General features: G+C 35.0%; 1 protein-coding gene across 1 annotated transcript; it reads right to left on the bottom strand.

The window, feature by feature from the left end:
• Positions 1-2,024: 2,024 nt before the first annotated feature.
• On the bottom strand, positions 2,025-7,196 carry LOC107772797 (uncharacterized). The gene is made up of 7 exons (XM_075256693.1): positions 7,149-7,196; positions 6,777-6,862; positions 5,379-5,896; positions 4,995-5,109; positions 3,873-4,103; positions 3,633-3,754; positions 2,025-2,894 (listed from the first exon to the last, which is right to left on the bottom strand). The coding sequence occupies exons 3-7, from the start codon at positions 5,551-5,553 to the stop codon at positions 2,377-2,379; spliced, it is 1,161 nt and encodes a 386-aa protein (XP_075112794.1). The 5' UTR covers positions 5,554-5,896; positions 6,777-6,862; positions 7,149-7,196; the 3' UTR covers positions 2,025-2,376.
• Between the last annotated feature and the right edge of the window lie 9,911 nt (positions 7,197-17,107).

The raw sequence follows: 17,107 nt of genomic DNA, 5'->3' as shown, positions 1-17,107 counted from the left end.
CAGATCAACTCGCCTGCATTTATTATCAAGCTACTGGACAGGGCTATTAATGGCTCCAAAGCCCATGCCACTCCTTATGGGTTTATTCTGATTACTGTTCTTGATCGTTGTAAGGTGCCACTGAAGAAGTGGGAAATGACCACAAGCAAGGATCATTTTGGAATCAACGTTTTGATTGCTTGTGACTATGAGGTCACTGTCATTCCCAATGAACCTGGTTCATCCAAAAAGACACCGATCAACAACAAAGTCAGAGCTCTGATGCAAGAGAGTGGAGCAAAAGATGCTGAGATAGCTAGGCTAAAGGCTCGTTTAGCAGAGGTTGAATCTGAGAGAGATGCTCTCAGAACTGAGCTCACAAAGGAAAAGGAGAAGAATGATGGCATTCTTCAAGATATGTTGCACCTTCTCCAAGCCAAAACCCAACCCTCTAGTTCTTCCAAGCCTTAAATTCTTGAAACTTATCTAGACCCTTCAGTGACCTAGATTCGGGATTTTTCTTGTTTTGCTCATGTTTTGACTATTTTTGTTTCTTTTTGTGGATTGTAGTCGAATCATATTTGCTATCAATGAAGTTTGTTGTGTTTGCTCTTGATTAATTGTTTATTTTTCCTTGATAGTTTAAATATGTTTGGTTGATTACTGATGATTAATCCATGATTGCACTTGTAGTTGCCCCAGTAACCATGGGTAATTGTTAAAATTCTGGGAATCACACTATGTTTATGCAACTTTTCGATGATGCCAAAAGGGGGAAGAATAATGATATTGTGCTTGTTACATTCTGAATAAGTGATTTTTATAACCTAATGAACCTGGTCCTTGATGATAAGTAAAAATTCTCTAACTTTGCATTGATGAATAAGCTCAGTTCTGACAGGGCTGAAGTGAGTGAAAAACGCAGAGCTTGTCATCATCAAAAAGGAGAAATTTGTTGGCCCAAGTAAAGTTGAGTTTTGAAGACTGACAAAGGAACTAAGACATGGACCAGGTCCATCATAGTGAACCACAGATATGGTCAACTCAAGCATGTGAGATGCACGCAAATGAGATAAACCTCACTTACCAGAAATGATATCTCTTGATCCTGATAGAAAATGTTTGGATAAGGAGAAAGACTTTTTACACAAAGAGAACACAATTTAAGAAATGGATAGAGTTAGAGGATGAGACCAACTAGAACTCTTCCACCAAGGAAGAGTAACATCAGTATTCTAGTCAATCTCTAATTACTAACTCCATAAATACCAGAGTTGTTCTCTTTTACAGGTAATGCACATAAGCAGAAATTAAACGTGAGAGCAAAATAGCAAGGCAATTTTGCAAGCAATTTATATGTGATTCAAGCGTGCAATCCTGAAGCTACTTGAACCAGAGAGAAGAACCAGTTCCAAGTGTCTGTCTTTTATTCTAGTTGAATTGTAGTAGGTGTTTTCATATTATATCTTTCAACTTTATCTAGAAGTAATTATATTAGGTACTCAGAGTTTTCAAGTTAGAGTTAACATGAAGTTGTCGCAACAGTTGAGGCTGTGTGCTACAACGGGATTAGAGTTAATCCTAGGTTTACAAAAGAGTTTTTGTAAATGCAGTTTTTGGCTCAGTGATTTTAGTGGAGAGTTTGGGAAAATCCTACTGGAAGGTGGGTCGTGATTTCTTTCACCTTTTGAGCCAAGTGTTTTCCACGTAAAATCTTCGTGTTCTTTAATTTCTATATTTATAATTCCACAACAGTAGTAAATGGAACACATAGAAAAATCAGGTCCTTCTATAATCAGATTAAACGAAAAATTGGGCACCACACAAATTACCCCCTCTTGTGTGGTGTTGAAGTATAGAACATCATATATGGTGCTCCGTAAGAAGGGGGAAAAAATAAACGAGTAACACCTATCGATTATTTGAAACAAATATAAGAGACCACAGAATGAATTCAGCCGATCTCTATCGTTAAAGCAGTTGCTATGAAAAACAGTTGTTCCATTGTAGCCAACCAAATTCACAAACTAGATCTAAAAGAATGATGATTGCAAAGTTAAACCCTTAAACGCCTTCGTACACCATTTTCTCTTTTCCTTCAGTCTTTCAGTTGGTCACACTGCCACAGAAAAGAAATCTGGACAACGTAAATATCCTATGCTGATCTCATAAATGAAAGTGAGTCGAGATGTACCGATTTGTCAAATAAGAGTAAGTGACAACAGAAATATTTACAACAATTTTACATTTAATTGTCAGCCACAAACATCTTAACTAAGCCCACATTGTTTGGAACTTTCGTGGTAGCGAGTCCAATATACCTAATGCACTTGATAGAAACTAAACTGATATTCACAAGGTGGCAGCGACCATGATTTTACTTGCAGGTGAAGCAGCTCAGTTTGTAGGAGTTAAACGTGGAACAAAACCTGGAGGAAAGTCATCAACAGGTTCCCTTTTAACATCTACACGAGGAAGTTCCTTACCACCCTTTGAGGTTCTTGAAACAAGAGTAACTGATTCAGACCAATTGCAGATAGCAGCACTAACAGTTTCTTTAAAAGAGCTATCACAGCCATTTTTGGAAGTAATCTTCGGGACACAAATGTCTACCCTACCTATATTTTCTCCAGCTACCATGTCTATCTCCATGTCATCCTCATTGGCTTCTTTTAAAGAGCTATCAAAGCCATCTCCGAAAGTAGTCTTCGAGACACAAATATCCACCCTACCTACATTTTCTCCAGCTATCATGTCTATCTCCATGTCAACCTCATTGGATGTACAGACAACTTCCCCACCTATCATGTCTATCCCCATATCACTCACTTCGTTGCTGCCCCCTTCAGCACATCCAACTTTATCTTGCCTCACGTGGTGAAATAATCCCCACAGAAAGTGCTCGCTGTTGAATCCTGCAAGAACAACCACAAGGTGAAATGCAGCTCCGGAATTATCACATAATCTTCTTAGAAGTATTATCTTTTGAAGGGTAAGTCAAGTCTTCCAAAATTTTAGTGAACCACCATAACTAAAGTATGCATCAAGAAAAACCAGGAGTTAACATTCTGCTATAAATATTAAATAGTCCTAATAGCAGAATTCAACCCCTATAAGAGGAACTGTTAGGTGTCCATTCTCTTGCATAAATAAGAAAGCAAATTAGTAGGCTTACATATATATCTTTTCCTTTTCTTAATGGAGAAAATGCGAAAAGAAGGCAAGTGTGGGATATATATAGAAGGCAAGTATGGGATATATGTATATCTTTTCTTACACGTGTAGGGTTATATACACAGCACACATTGTCTTTGACTTTTACATGCCTGTGTGTTACGAGATAAACTTACATCAAGGCACACCAACTGCAGGAAACATAATCCAAGTTGCACGTTTTTCAGCCCCAGCGTGCAATAAAAGATTAGATAACTGATCTGGTCTTTGTCATGAGAATGTACATTCAGTACTTCTGCAGCTAGGCCTCTGGATGACTTAACGCATAAATACTTAACGAAACCAATCAAGATCCCCCACTTAAAAAGGCATAATCTTAGAGAGGTAAATTGATCTTCTTATGTATTACCTAAACAAAATATTGAAAGGTAATAAGGTAATGAGAAAAGAATATAGATATTATCAGTGTACGACTGTACGTCGAGAATCACTGCACAGGGTTGTGGATGCAAGTACAAGCAGCTCAACATCATTTCTGAACGCTCTCATCACCAAATCTTTGACATGCATGAACTCCACCAGAGCAATATATTTCTCAGACCTACAATTAATGGGAAATGCAAATAAATTTCTAGTAAAAACCTTCCTCGGCAAGGGGCGCCACTTCTGCTTTGCGACCCTTACCCTTTGCCGGTAGAGATATTAAGGCAGAAACTGACCTTTCTCTCTCACTTGCAAAGAAATACAATCCTATGTCTTCTTTACCCGGATAACGATTGTGGAATAAACTTGACCAGATATGTCCACGTGGAACTAGTTCAAATTGAAGAGTATCAGGCAATAGCCTCGAGAACTCATACACCTTACGTCTAACTCTTGAAGGAGGATAAGCCTGGATCAGATCTTTGGGCATCTCAGGTTTAAGATCACCAAAGATGACAAAACTTCCCCTAAAATGCAAAGAGGAAAAGAAAGACAAATAATTATATGGAAGAGAGCATGGATTCCTGTTGAAATGGTACAATTTCTTTAAGTAAAAGAAACATCAGTCTGCAGAATAATAGAAGGGAAAATTTTCTGTTTTTTACGCATGACAAAAGACATATTTGACTTTCAAGGACACAAAAAGATCCATTCAAACAATAGCTCAGACGAAAAAACAGCGAGAGTTTAGAAAATTAACTTGCAGAACTGAATTTTTTTTAGAAAATAAACAATACGTGGCTCCCATTTAACCTACAAATAATTGTTTTCCATATATGAACATAAGATGGCCATGATACAATGACGTAGAGCGGCAGTAACTTCAAGTAATGTCACAACTCTCAACTATGTAGGAGCATAAAGTCTTTCCCATAGTTGTGCATATATTTTAACAGTGCAGTATTACTATTGTTTTTGTTTGTGGGTGGGCGGGTGGGTTTGGGGAGGGGGGGGGTCATATTGTTGGCGTCCCAACCAATTTGCTCGCACCTTAAATAATTCACCGGCAACCTACCATCCCACAGGCACAGATTCCCAAGGGAATGCTGCCCTCCAGGGCTAGAACAGATGGGGGAACCAAGTGTTGTAGCTAGGATTTAAACCTGGGGTCTCCAAGTTGTTACACTATGCAACAACCACTAGGCCATCCCCTGGCGGACTAACATTCCATTATGAACTAAAAAGTATATGTTTCCTTACTTGTCAATGGAGAACTTACAGAGAAAAGGTCAATCAGTCAGCCGACAACCAGCCATAAAAAAAAAAAGCTAGCATGCAAAAATAGAGAGGAGCTGAATTTGCCCAGGGACTATGTTAATTAATGTTGGTAATTAAAGTGCATGATAAAGGGTACTTACTTCCAGGAAGGAACTCCAGCTGGATCACAAGGGTGTGTCTTCGGTGGAATCATCATTCGACTCGCATTCACAGCATCCGGGCTCCTAAGCTCCAGAATGGCAGAACCACCACAACCTTAAAAGTAGGCTACATCAGTTGGATGGAAGTACAAAAGTAAATAAATTTTGCTAACAAAGCTTTACTGATATACCTAGAGTCTGTTGGATGGTGTAAGGAAAATCATTTCCAAAGAGAATATTCAACTCTAGATATATCAGTGTCATTCATTTAAATTTTAATTGAATATATGATAGAACGTGAAATTTCTTAATGAGTAAAAGATATATGAAGAGAACGAATCAGAACAAGTAAAGAGTACAAGAGCTGTCTGTGAACACTTAAACCTTTAGATGATTGACCTGGTTTCTTGGTCATTTCAGTGATTTTGGCTTTTTGAGGATTCTGAGGTTTCAAACATCCTGCTGCACCTAAAGAACGCTGCACTGTACTCTTCTCAGGAAAAGAATTTGGAATTTGAGCTCTAGGCTTGTTAAAATTCCTCCCAGACAGAGTTGCCATGGATTTGGCGGATACAGGTCCTGAGGAGCCAGTAATTTTCAGCAGAGATCCATATGTCTTGATGCCTGATGATAGGCCAAGTGCTTCTTCAACAGACAGATATCTTGTTTTCCCAGTCTGTACCTCCTTTTCCCAGTTAATACAATGCCCACTGGGAAACTTTTTTGGTTTCTTGGGTAGCTCAGTGCTGTGACCAATCTTTGCAGCGGTATGTACCTTGGATCCCTCAGATAACTTATTTTCGGGTCCAGGTGATGAATACACTTTTTTTTCCTTGTCAATATCACATTCTTCACAGCACCAATCATTTGGGGCATTTTCAGAATAGGCTAGCACACAATACCTGGAAGTAAGAGAAAGGCAAAACTTTCAAAAGCAAGAAAAGGACTATGTGTGCAGAAAAGACAGACATTATTTAAGAGAATATCTGTTCAAACAAGTAAGGATTTTATAGATGACAAAAAAAGCAAGCACAGAGACAGCGCTTGTAGATTACATAATCTGGGATCCCCCTTATACAAAAACAAGAAGAGAGGATTCCTTATGCACAAGAATCTTATTCCTGTAGAGAACACAGATGTAGTCTACATGCTATTTCATCCTTTACATCTTGAACATTGCACCAAAAAGCCAAAAACCATAGACATCTAAACTTTCAATTATTTAGGAGAATTGAATGCCACATCATGCTAATGAAAGAATCAAAGTGTCCCTTAAGAGGAACCCAAGGTCCAATACCCTTTAGGATCCGGCAGTGGAAGAATCCAGAAAGACCAGACAATCCCTAAGAGGTTATTATATCAATTTCATTTAGGCTTTTTGTTCCATTATACACTTTATCCCCACTTAAAATTCCAAAAAAGGGGAAGAAAAGCTGGCAATCTAACTAGCAATTTCCTTCTAAGAGGAGCAGACCCTTGTGTGGAAAGATCAACTTCTCACTTAGAAATGTCAAATCACCCAAAAGAGAAGGGGTTTGGGATCGGGAAGTTTGTTCGTAAATCTACGGTTTCTTAGGAAAATGTTTGAGGTTTACAAAGAACATATAGTTATGGCATAAGGTGATTACAAGCAAGTAAAAATTAAGAGTCATGGAATACAGCTTTCTGCCCGATTGTCCACATGAAAGGATTGCTTCTTGAACACCAACATCATTCTGTGCAATCATTTTTACACACACACACACACACACAGAGAGAGAGAGAGAGAGAGAGAGAGATTACTGATGGACATGAACATTTTTACACCGACAGCAGGTAATAATTGCTTCTTGAACACCAACATCACCGCAATTTCCACAAACTGTTTCCTGCAAGTTCATACAGAAAACACACAAAAATTCAGAAGCTGATTGAATCCAGCTTAATTGAAGATCTTATTGCCTTCTAGTTTTCGCAATGAACAAGCAACTTGGTGCTATCAAAATGCTCCTTTTTTATCAAGTTTCTATAAAAATTGCTTCCTTCAACTTCTTTTGTTGCATAGAATAAGATTACCATATGAATATCATGAAGAACGAGGAAACAAAATGGCATTAGCTACACAGCGCTAAATCATAATCAGCAAAATCAAGTTCTCGTGGTCTTTGAGCTCACATACTTATCTTCCACTATAAATCCTCCTTTTGCACCATATGCATATTCACCAGTGCATTCCAATTATTGTACAAACATATTACTTTCCCAGAATATTCTTGGTTACATTCTATCCAAACAGAAACACCTCCAGTACTCTTTGCAGAAGCACTTGAACGGAGTAAAGAACTGTAAAAGCACAATACCAGTTTTCTTCCTGCCATTGTAAATAAATGACATAAGAAATTCAATTTGCTTCTCTTTTGTACTTGTACCATTGGACACAATCTATGTTGCGCTATCAACATCCTTCCCTACATCTTCTTTTGGACCGGAAAGGAGATTTATCAGAACAATGAAGAAGGCCTGTTGTAGTTAGAGAAGAAATTCCTAAATGCACAAATAAAGCTCTCCAATCTACTTGTCCATCAATGCACTCTATCATATAGTAATGTTTATCTTTGCAGCAAAAAGAAAGAAAAAGAAAAACCTAACTGTAATGCAGTACTCATTGATGTTAAACTATTTTAACCAGGTTGACTCCTAGAGTAAAACATCCTAAACACTAGCTAAATTTTATTCCACATCTGCTAATACATGCACAGAGGTATTACTAGTAGAACAAGGTAGAAGCAAACATTCTTAGTAGCGAAGAAGCAACAGAATATCTGAACATGAGGCAAGCATTGAGTAAAAATCGATCAGGATATGGGATATTGAATTGCACTCAAGATAAATTAGGACTTGGGACAATAGAATTCCACTCATATAATAGATGCAGAAGTACTGAATATACAAGGTCAAAGCTTCACAGGTCTGACTGGTTATCCTATAGATAACCGCTTGTAATTACAGTTACCTAGCTATCTCTATTGACTAAATAAGAGCACAAAGCCTGAAACACCAAATTACATAGAAGACACGACAGAAAAATTAGAGCACGAAGCCTGAAGAACAACAAATTTAGCTAGAACCTTAAGCTCCAAGGTCAATTGTTCATTCCTACGGACAGCACGCAAGTGACAATGGAGAATATTAAATTCTCGTTTGAAACTTCAGGCCTACATGCTGTGGAATCATACTAATCTTTATGTGAACTAGGAGAAGAAACATCTGTTAAAAACTTGAACATGAATTAACAAGTTTTTCCTTGCTTGCCAGGTGGAACTCCAAAACCAACAAACCTTTCCTAATGTGCAAACACCACAAATAAGGGAACTAAGGAGTAGCCACAATTTCATGCATCGGTTGCTGCTTTGTAGTGTTTCCGCTCTCCAAACCAGGTTTCTTGCAACAACTCAAATCATCAACCTATGCAGTGGGACAACATTTCCATTGACCTTTACTGCTCCAAACATTCCTTTGCTCTAGAATAGAAGGGGGTAGTTAACTCAGACAAATGAGCTTGAGCCCAAGATGTCAATTTGGTATTAAAGAGTATGCTGAAAGTGCACGAAACTCAGAACTTAAACAGTCAACATCTTGAAGAAGACCATCTATACACTCTTTTCCAGTTATAAAGATCTTAAGCCAGAGATGCTTGGCAGTCTTGCTCTCTCGCATATTTCTGAAGTGGTAAACTAGAAAGCCAGAGGACAGTTATCATCAGGGAGTAACATATTGGAAGAACAAAAACTTGAAAAAGATCGAAAACAACTTTAAGACAATTTAGCTTCACATTAAGCCAATGGAGTTGGAAGATTTCCAAAAATCTAATGAGGTTTGGTCAATGCCTGTAATATATATTGAGAATCAAGAGAAGTTCATCTATAGGGTCAATACATGATATAAGACAATGAACAATCTTTAAGATAAGCTAGCTTATTTGCAAATTCAATTTGCAGTTAACTCTTGCTAAAGACTCTCTTCTTCTCACTTCCCTTTGCACCAATCGTCCCCAAAAATAAATAAAGAAAGAAAAAGAGCGTGATATAAGACAGTTTTTGATCTAAAACATTGTATCATACGGAGGGCCATCCCAGAAATGTGTAATTTACATAAGGAATTCTCTGGGAAATAATTGATCCTGGCAACAGCAACCAAGCAAATAAAATTTGGAGTACAGAAACTAGGTGACCATTATTGGGTTGAAACGTGATGACAATGCAAATAGTAACATGCTATGAGTCACTATGACAAAACAAAGGCTATATTATAGTGATAGAACCAGGGTGATGAGCACAATTAGCAAGAATTGGCATTATCTGATAACTGAATGCTAGAGATGGCAATTCAACGTATTGTAACTATAATCTAGCATTTATTGTACAACCAGAAGGACCCAACTCCCATAAGCATATTGATTACTAGTGACTAATGGAGATAAAATTGAAGCTGCTAATAGTTGTGGGACAGCAATATATGTCATAGATCACAAAAGTCGATACATTGTTTGACGATCAAATCCAGAATTTTATTACCACGCTGTTGATGAAGAGAAGAGGGCAATGTTATGAGTTAAATTGTTAAGGTTTTGTGTCAATCTAGTTGCCTTACTGATATAGAAGATGTTACTATAGTACTTGTACTGAATTCAAGCTTCTTATAAAAGGAAAACACACCAGACAAACTTACTTGAGAGTTGAGAATTTGAGAAAGTTAATGTTGTCTATTCTCGGTATGTGCAACATGTCACCCCTTACATCTGATGGACTATATCAATATTTGGAATATAAAGATACTATCCATCAAAGACTGTTAACCATAGGAAAATCATCTAGTGAGCTGGTCAAACGTACCAAATATTTGTACCACAAGGTATGACCCTCAAACAACACTGTCTATCAGGTATTGGCTAAAGGGACCATCCGAACAATATATTGTATAAGGTAACTTATTTTGGTAAGGCAAGACATGTGAAAATAATGACCCAGTAAGCACCACAACATATCCATTTATCGAGCAATTTTTGGTTGGAATGCAATTTTCCATCCCAAGTGTTGTATTTAACCGCTATAACACGATATCAACAACTGGAATAAAAGGGGCATATTTCGCCCTCCTTCCAAAATCAAGAGCATTAATTTGCACATATATGCATATAAGGATAAATTGAAAATTTTAGTGTAAATAATGAAGTGAGAATCAAATGTGAGTTAGCTTCTTAATAATACACTGCTCAAAGTAGAACCACTAATGCGTCGTTTGGTAGAATTCATTAGATAAAATAATGCATGCATTAGCTTTGTGTATTAATAATAACTTGTTTGGTAGATATTTTGAACCTATGCATTAGTTATGCAGGCAATAATTATACATTCTATTTGGTATTATTCTATGCATAACTAATGCATAGAAAACAATGGTATTAACAATGCAATGGGTTTTAATGCATGCATTAGCTTAGTTAAAGATAAAATTGGTCTTCAAAATTTATGCTTGATTAAAATATGTTAGTTAATATATTAATGCAAGTATAAAATAATCCAAATAGTGAGAAATAAAATTATATCTCTTGTAAATAAATAAATAAATAAATAAATAAATACTTAGCATATTTCCTTTTTCTATAAATAAATATTTGGTTCTATATCACAATATAGGTAGACAAATTAAATAATTTTTTTAAAATTTTTTCATATAAAAATATTTCTCAACATATGTTTCTTTTAAAAAGTTAGAGTGATAGACTGGTTTTGAGGGCATTTTTGAAAACAAACAATTCTTTTAGAAATTGTACAATGCTTTAATACATCAAATCAATCAATTGATAAGAAATATGTTAGCAAAATTAATATCAGCATAACTAATGCAAGCATAACTAATACCAGCATTACTGATACACCTTATTCAGCATTATTCTTATGCACCCTACCAAACGACCCCTAAAAGTTTAGATATTAATAAGCTCAAGAAGATAATTAGAGGACAAAATGCATAGAATTAAAAATTGACCGGAGCTGATCAGTCCTTTTGGCCCGAGAATTAAAAGCATGAATTTTCTTCTTGTTTAAGTGATTTCAAATTTAAAACTGACCCGCAAAATTATAGTCAGTTTTCTTGGCCTTTTCTTTTTGTACTGGTAAGAGCTAAATTTATAAATGTCAACAGCCAAGCTCAAAGACAGTGCTTGTGAGTGACAAGATTATGGATCCCCTTATATAAAAGCAAAAGGCAGATAGTATACTCCTTCGTCCTTAACCAAAGGTCTCAGGTTCGAGCGAGCACTTGGTATGGAGTCGCCTTTGTTAGGGAGCGTTTTACCCCCAATATGGGACTTACCGACGCGAATGCGGTTTAGTCGGGTCCCAATATGGATACCGGACACCGGGTGGAAAACCCGAAAAGAAAAAAAAAAAAAAAAAGGCAGATCGTAACTACACAAAAAAGAAACTCTATTCTTGTAGTGAGTTTATGAACTCTAACATGCCGTATTCGTCTTTTAGATCTTAAATGTTCCACCAAAAAGCCAAAAACCACAAAATATTGTAATACTTATTTATCATGGAAACTGCTAATCAATGCCAGATTTTCTATTAATGTAAAGAATTTTTTCACTATCAGCTTACCTTTACTTATAGCACATAACTTGCATTATCTTCAAGGCTACAATCTCATTTTTATTAGGGATACCTATAATATCTTTTGGTTAACCTGATAATCTGAAAATTCTTTACACTATCGGTGTAAACATAAGTTAAACTATTTAAGTGTACTCGTCTAATTGAAACAATAAGGGTAAAAAAAATGACTTTTTGATTTTTTCTTTTTTAAACTTCAAAAATTTTAAGCAAATTCAGTTAGCTGAAATGACTAATATTTAGGACCAAAATTAGGATTAATTCTAATAATCTATTTGTGCCGGGTATGGTATAACTCCAATTCAACGCACCAGAAAATACATTTTAAAAATGCTACAGAAAAGATAGGTTTAGCGACACTGACTCGAGGCATACAAACACCAAAAACTGAACAAATCCTTCAGACATTTTTAGCAACCTCTATACGAACATTGAATCCAGTAAAGATCAAAAACTCGACATCTTATCTAACCTTTTATTTTTAAATTATTTATTTTCCTTTGAAAATAATACAAGAAACATAAACACTCTACTATTAAATACTCCCTCCGTATCTATGTGAACTTATTTCCTTTTTGGTCCGTGACAAAAAGAATGACCCCTTTACTTATTTGGAAATAATTTAACTTTATGCAATTATTTATAACCGCACAAAATATATATGTTTTATTTTACACCACAAGTTTAAAAAAATTATCTCTTTTCTTAAAATTCGTGCCAAGTCAAATGGGATCACATAAAACGGAGGGAGTAGTATATTTACAACCTTGCCCTTGTAAGTTTTGCTTACAAATCCGCTCTTCTTTTAATAAAAAAAGGAAAAGTGAAAGAAAAAGGAACAGGGACACACATAAACCCACAGTAATCATCTCAAAAAGAATGTCGGCCTTTGCCATTGGAGTGGCTGTGAATGTCACTTAAAAACAAATGCAGAAGCCAAATAAATAATAAAATAAGTAAGGAATATAGCAACAAAAAACCTAGGGTTTTACCATGTGGGCCTGAAATGCTGCTGTTTGGTTCCTTTTGCCTCGGACAGTGAATGGTCAAATGCGTTCCACGGCGGATCACCGACAAAGAAGAAAAAAATGCAAGGGTCCTACACAGCACCCAACTTTTGGCCTTTTGATTATTTACGAATTAATTAATGAGGAAAAAAAATCACAGCATTTATCTTCGGGACAGTGCCAGTTGAAAACGCCGGTTCATCACTGCATTTAACTGGCACAATTCGTGTTTTCTGGAAAGTGGAGAGACCAGTGAGAGATTCTTTACATTTATTTTCTCGTAAAAGTCCTGTACTTTTAATAATTGTTCGTTTGCACCTTGTGGTTTTGATAATTGCACTTAGACGTTTTGCTACTACTAATTTGGGGCAATAGGTCCCAAAAACTAAAATTGGTTCATTTATTTGCAGTTAGTCATAAAAGTGAGAAGTCATGTATTCTGTATGTTAGTGAAAAAATTGCTTTATTGTTAAGAGGTCGACATCAAAAACTTCGTTTTTAGGAAAAAGTCTTTAATTTTTACTTCAGAGCGGGTGTTCGTGGTTCAGTTTGGATCGGTTTTTCCCTAAAAAGAAATCAAACCAAGTAAGTCGGTTTTTCAAATATTAGAACCAAACCAAACCAATTAAGTCGGTTTTTCTCGGTTCGGTTTATGTCGGTTTTTTCTTAAATATAAGACATACACTAGCAAACACATATTCCGGCAACCACATTTTCAATGTAACACTATCAAATCAATTGCCCTTTGAGAAATCTATTATTTACCAAAATATATTGATGATAAGTGAATCAAATAGTGATGAATAATTTAAGGACTCAATTAAAAATATGTTATTTTAACACGAAATAGACTCTTACACTAAACAAAAGAAAACTACCAATCAAACTAGAATGTAAAGGTAAAGAACTATATTAAAAGTGCAAACTATTAACATTTACCATAAAGTTTTTGAAACTTTGTATAACAATATACATATATATATAGGTGTAATAATAAATTTGAAATAACTACTTCTATAGTTGGTTAGGTTCGGTTTTTTTCTGATTAAGACCAAAACCAAACCAAATTTGATCGGTTTTTAAAATTCAAAACCAAAACCAAACCAAACCAAAAAGTATCGTTTTTTTTGATCGGTTTGGTTTGGTTTTCGGTTTGGTTCGATTTTTTGGGTTTTTGTGAACACCCCTGCTTCGTAGCAATGAAGTAAAATAAGTAAAGGTGGCACATCATATATTAATTCTCGTACAGCATGAATATTTTAATTCCAGAAACTGCATGTTATTTTCAGAACGTTCATTTCATGGTGGAAAAGGTACATTGTACTAACTTTTCGTCGATTAGTGCCATTTACAATGACTTTATAAAATTACTAAAATGCCAAGGGTAGCAGAACGACCGACTACGCGTATTCGGAAGGGTAATTAAGTCAATGACAATGTCGGTTTGTTAAATATATCTTCAATTTAAGTCAAACTAACATAGTTTTTTCGACTTCAGTCTTTTCAAATCATATAACATAATATATCATATTCTTCCAAGTTTTACAAGGATATTTTATATATAAACAAAATTAAAGATATAAAATGAAATATTAGTGAGGTACTATATCTTTAGTAAAAGTTTCAAAAATTGACCATCATGAAATTACATTACAATATAATGTAGGGTGAGGAAATTTAGTGACATGACCTGCAGAGCTATAGTGTTGCTTGTTTTACCATCAAAGGATGTGGTGCAGTGGATGAGACTGATCCTCCTTAACCAGAGGTCTCGGGTTCGAGCCCTGGGTACGGAAAAATTCTTGGTAGGGAGCGCTTCCTCCCAAATGGGGTCCTACGCGGCACGAATCCGAATATAGTCGGGCTCCAATGCAGGTACCGAATATCGGATGGGAAATAAAAAAAAATAGTGTTGCTTGTTTTAGACATCTAAGTAAACTTTTAGTGGATATACTTGTAAACTAGATACAATTATATTTTTTTGTTGCTAAATAAGGTCATATGGATTATAATGCACATAAGTAAAATAAAGACCCTACACCGTTAAGTGGGGTGTACATAGGTCAAGTTGGTTCGAATTCTACAATTACCAAACCAAATCAATTGTATCGGGTTATTAAATCTACAGACCAAACCAAACCAATAAAACTCGGGTTTTTCACTCTCGGTTTTTCTCGGATTTTCTCGGATTTTTGGGTTATTCGGGGTTTTTTCCCTGGTAAATCTTCATAGAACAAAACATATAAATTATGCTCAAAATATTTCTTTAATCTTAGTAGATACAAGTATATAAAGTATTTTCCAAGAAAATAATACGAAATATGAGATGTGTCATGACAATATCCTAAAATATTCTACAATAAAGACAATAAAATTATGTAATATATATAAATATTGCTAATTAAAAAGCCATAATAAAAATAAGCATAATCTAAAAGTACTAAGTCATGCTAAAATAAGTAGACTAATAAAGGAGTATTAATTACATGACTAAACGCTAAAGAAAAAATAAAAATAAGTTACGCATTTTTATCTAAATTATTGCAAACAAAAATAGATATTCAATACATTCTCGTTCGTAGTATTGAATTGAATGTCTTTTGTTAGCATTAGTATTGATTTGATTTTGGTTTGGTCTTTTGTTAGCATTATTTAATTTACAAGTATTAATGACTATAAAATTTATTGGAACATTCAAAAGTTCTAAGTCCAACCTTGAAATAATACCTTAAAAGATAAAATTATGAAATTTATAAATTTTTCAAATGCGTGCTTGAAATATATTTCAACATACGTACTAGTCAATTGTGACTCAAATAAGGGTACAATTATCCATCGCCCAATTAATGAAAAGACCACAACAAAGCGTCGTTGTCACCCTTATTTTGCTGCAGCCTAAGCGGTTGTTTTATTTCAATACAATTTTTTTTTAGCGTGACTAAGATATATAGTCATATAGTTACCATGTTTTAAAAGGTGAAGTTGTTGTTTACTTATAACTCACGTCTAGGCAAATTACTTATAAGTTCAACAAGAATAATGTATATGATAAAATATGTTCATACTAAATGATCGCATGAGAAAGCGATACATGGAGCCGAGGACAGAAGACAATCGGGTTCGAAAGCAACGATCTCGTTTGTTATCGGAAAGAATGGTATTCGTAAAGGCGAAATAAATGACTGTCACTCGGTAACAATTAATGGAGAATATTCTATATCATTAAGTATATATAGTCTGTTATAGAGAATATGACATTTACTGCATGTCGTTACACATTCTTCAATGACCCTCATAATTGTCATTAAAGAGAGACTTGATCCTAGGACTTTGTTCCCTTGGTGCAACTATAAATAGTAAGCTCTAAAATCATTGTAAATGACCCGAATTTTCTGACAAGCATACACTATACTCTATTCAAAGCTCAATAAAATTTTACCTTCTTGGTTGTTTATATTGTTATTACTGCCTTCAGAAACTCTGCTCCCGGAACCAAGATTTCTGTTGTTTTGTCTCAACTTCAAGGTTAAGTTTTACATTTTTGTCTAATTTATTTATCATTTTAGGATCAAATTGATTCAATTGTCTATAAATCATGTATAAATTCAATTGTACCGTTTTATAGGTAAACAAATAATGCCTTGATAAGTGAGGCATTCGATAATACGCCTTAAGGTGGTCTCTTTACGTCACGAGAACGACTATGCAGGTTTCATGCCATGTATTGTCCGTCGTTTAGAATACTATGTTTTTAAAAATGAGTATACGTAACCTTTTTACTTATATAATCTACATGTGATTCTATATTTGGAAATTTGATGAGTTAGAGCATTATGACTCACGTAAATATTTACATAAATATAGCATATATAAATATCAAATATTTATTGTTGTAATTTTATTTATACTTTCTACACTGTTTCTTTTAAAACCTATTTTAAACAGAGTATGTTTATTTTGATATTGAAAATTAGCAAATCATTACCTTGATTTTCACACATCCACTCAGGGATGCAATCTATGTTCTCCCAACATGTGCAAGGGTCTGATACAACAACAACGACGATCCAGTATAATTCCACAAGTTGGGTCTGGGGAGGGTAATATGTACGCAGACCTTACCCCTACCCCGAAGGGTATGATAATAGAAAAGAATATACAAGTCATTATCATGTATATTTTGACTTGCATTTGATTTTGATTTTAGGTAGTTGAGTACGGTTTCACTGTTGATCAACTAAAAGCGGGCTACGAGTCCGCTCTAAACTTGTTTTGTATATATTATTATTATTTTTTTAATTTTTTTTGTATCAAGAGTTTAAAAAGTGGTCACTGGATTTGAACCAACAAAAAAATAAATAAAAAAATAGATTGGAAACAAAAAGTTACTAGTACTATTATCTTACGACATTATAGAGGGGAAGGTAAAAACAAAATCAAGGCAGTCCTAACA

Source organism: Nicotiana tabacum, chromosome 6 (genome assembly GCF_000715075.1).
Source record: "Nicotiana tabacum cultivar K326 chromosome 6, ASM71507v2, whole genome shotgun sequence".
Taxonomy (NCBI): Eukaryota; Viridiplantae; Streptophyta; class Magnoliopsida; order Solanales; family Solanaceae; genus Nicotiana; species Nicotiana tabacum.
The sequence above is the reverse complement of the archived record's forward strand: the minus strand, read 5'-3'. Positions and strand labels throughout refer to the sequence as shown.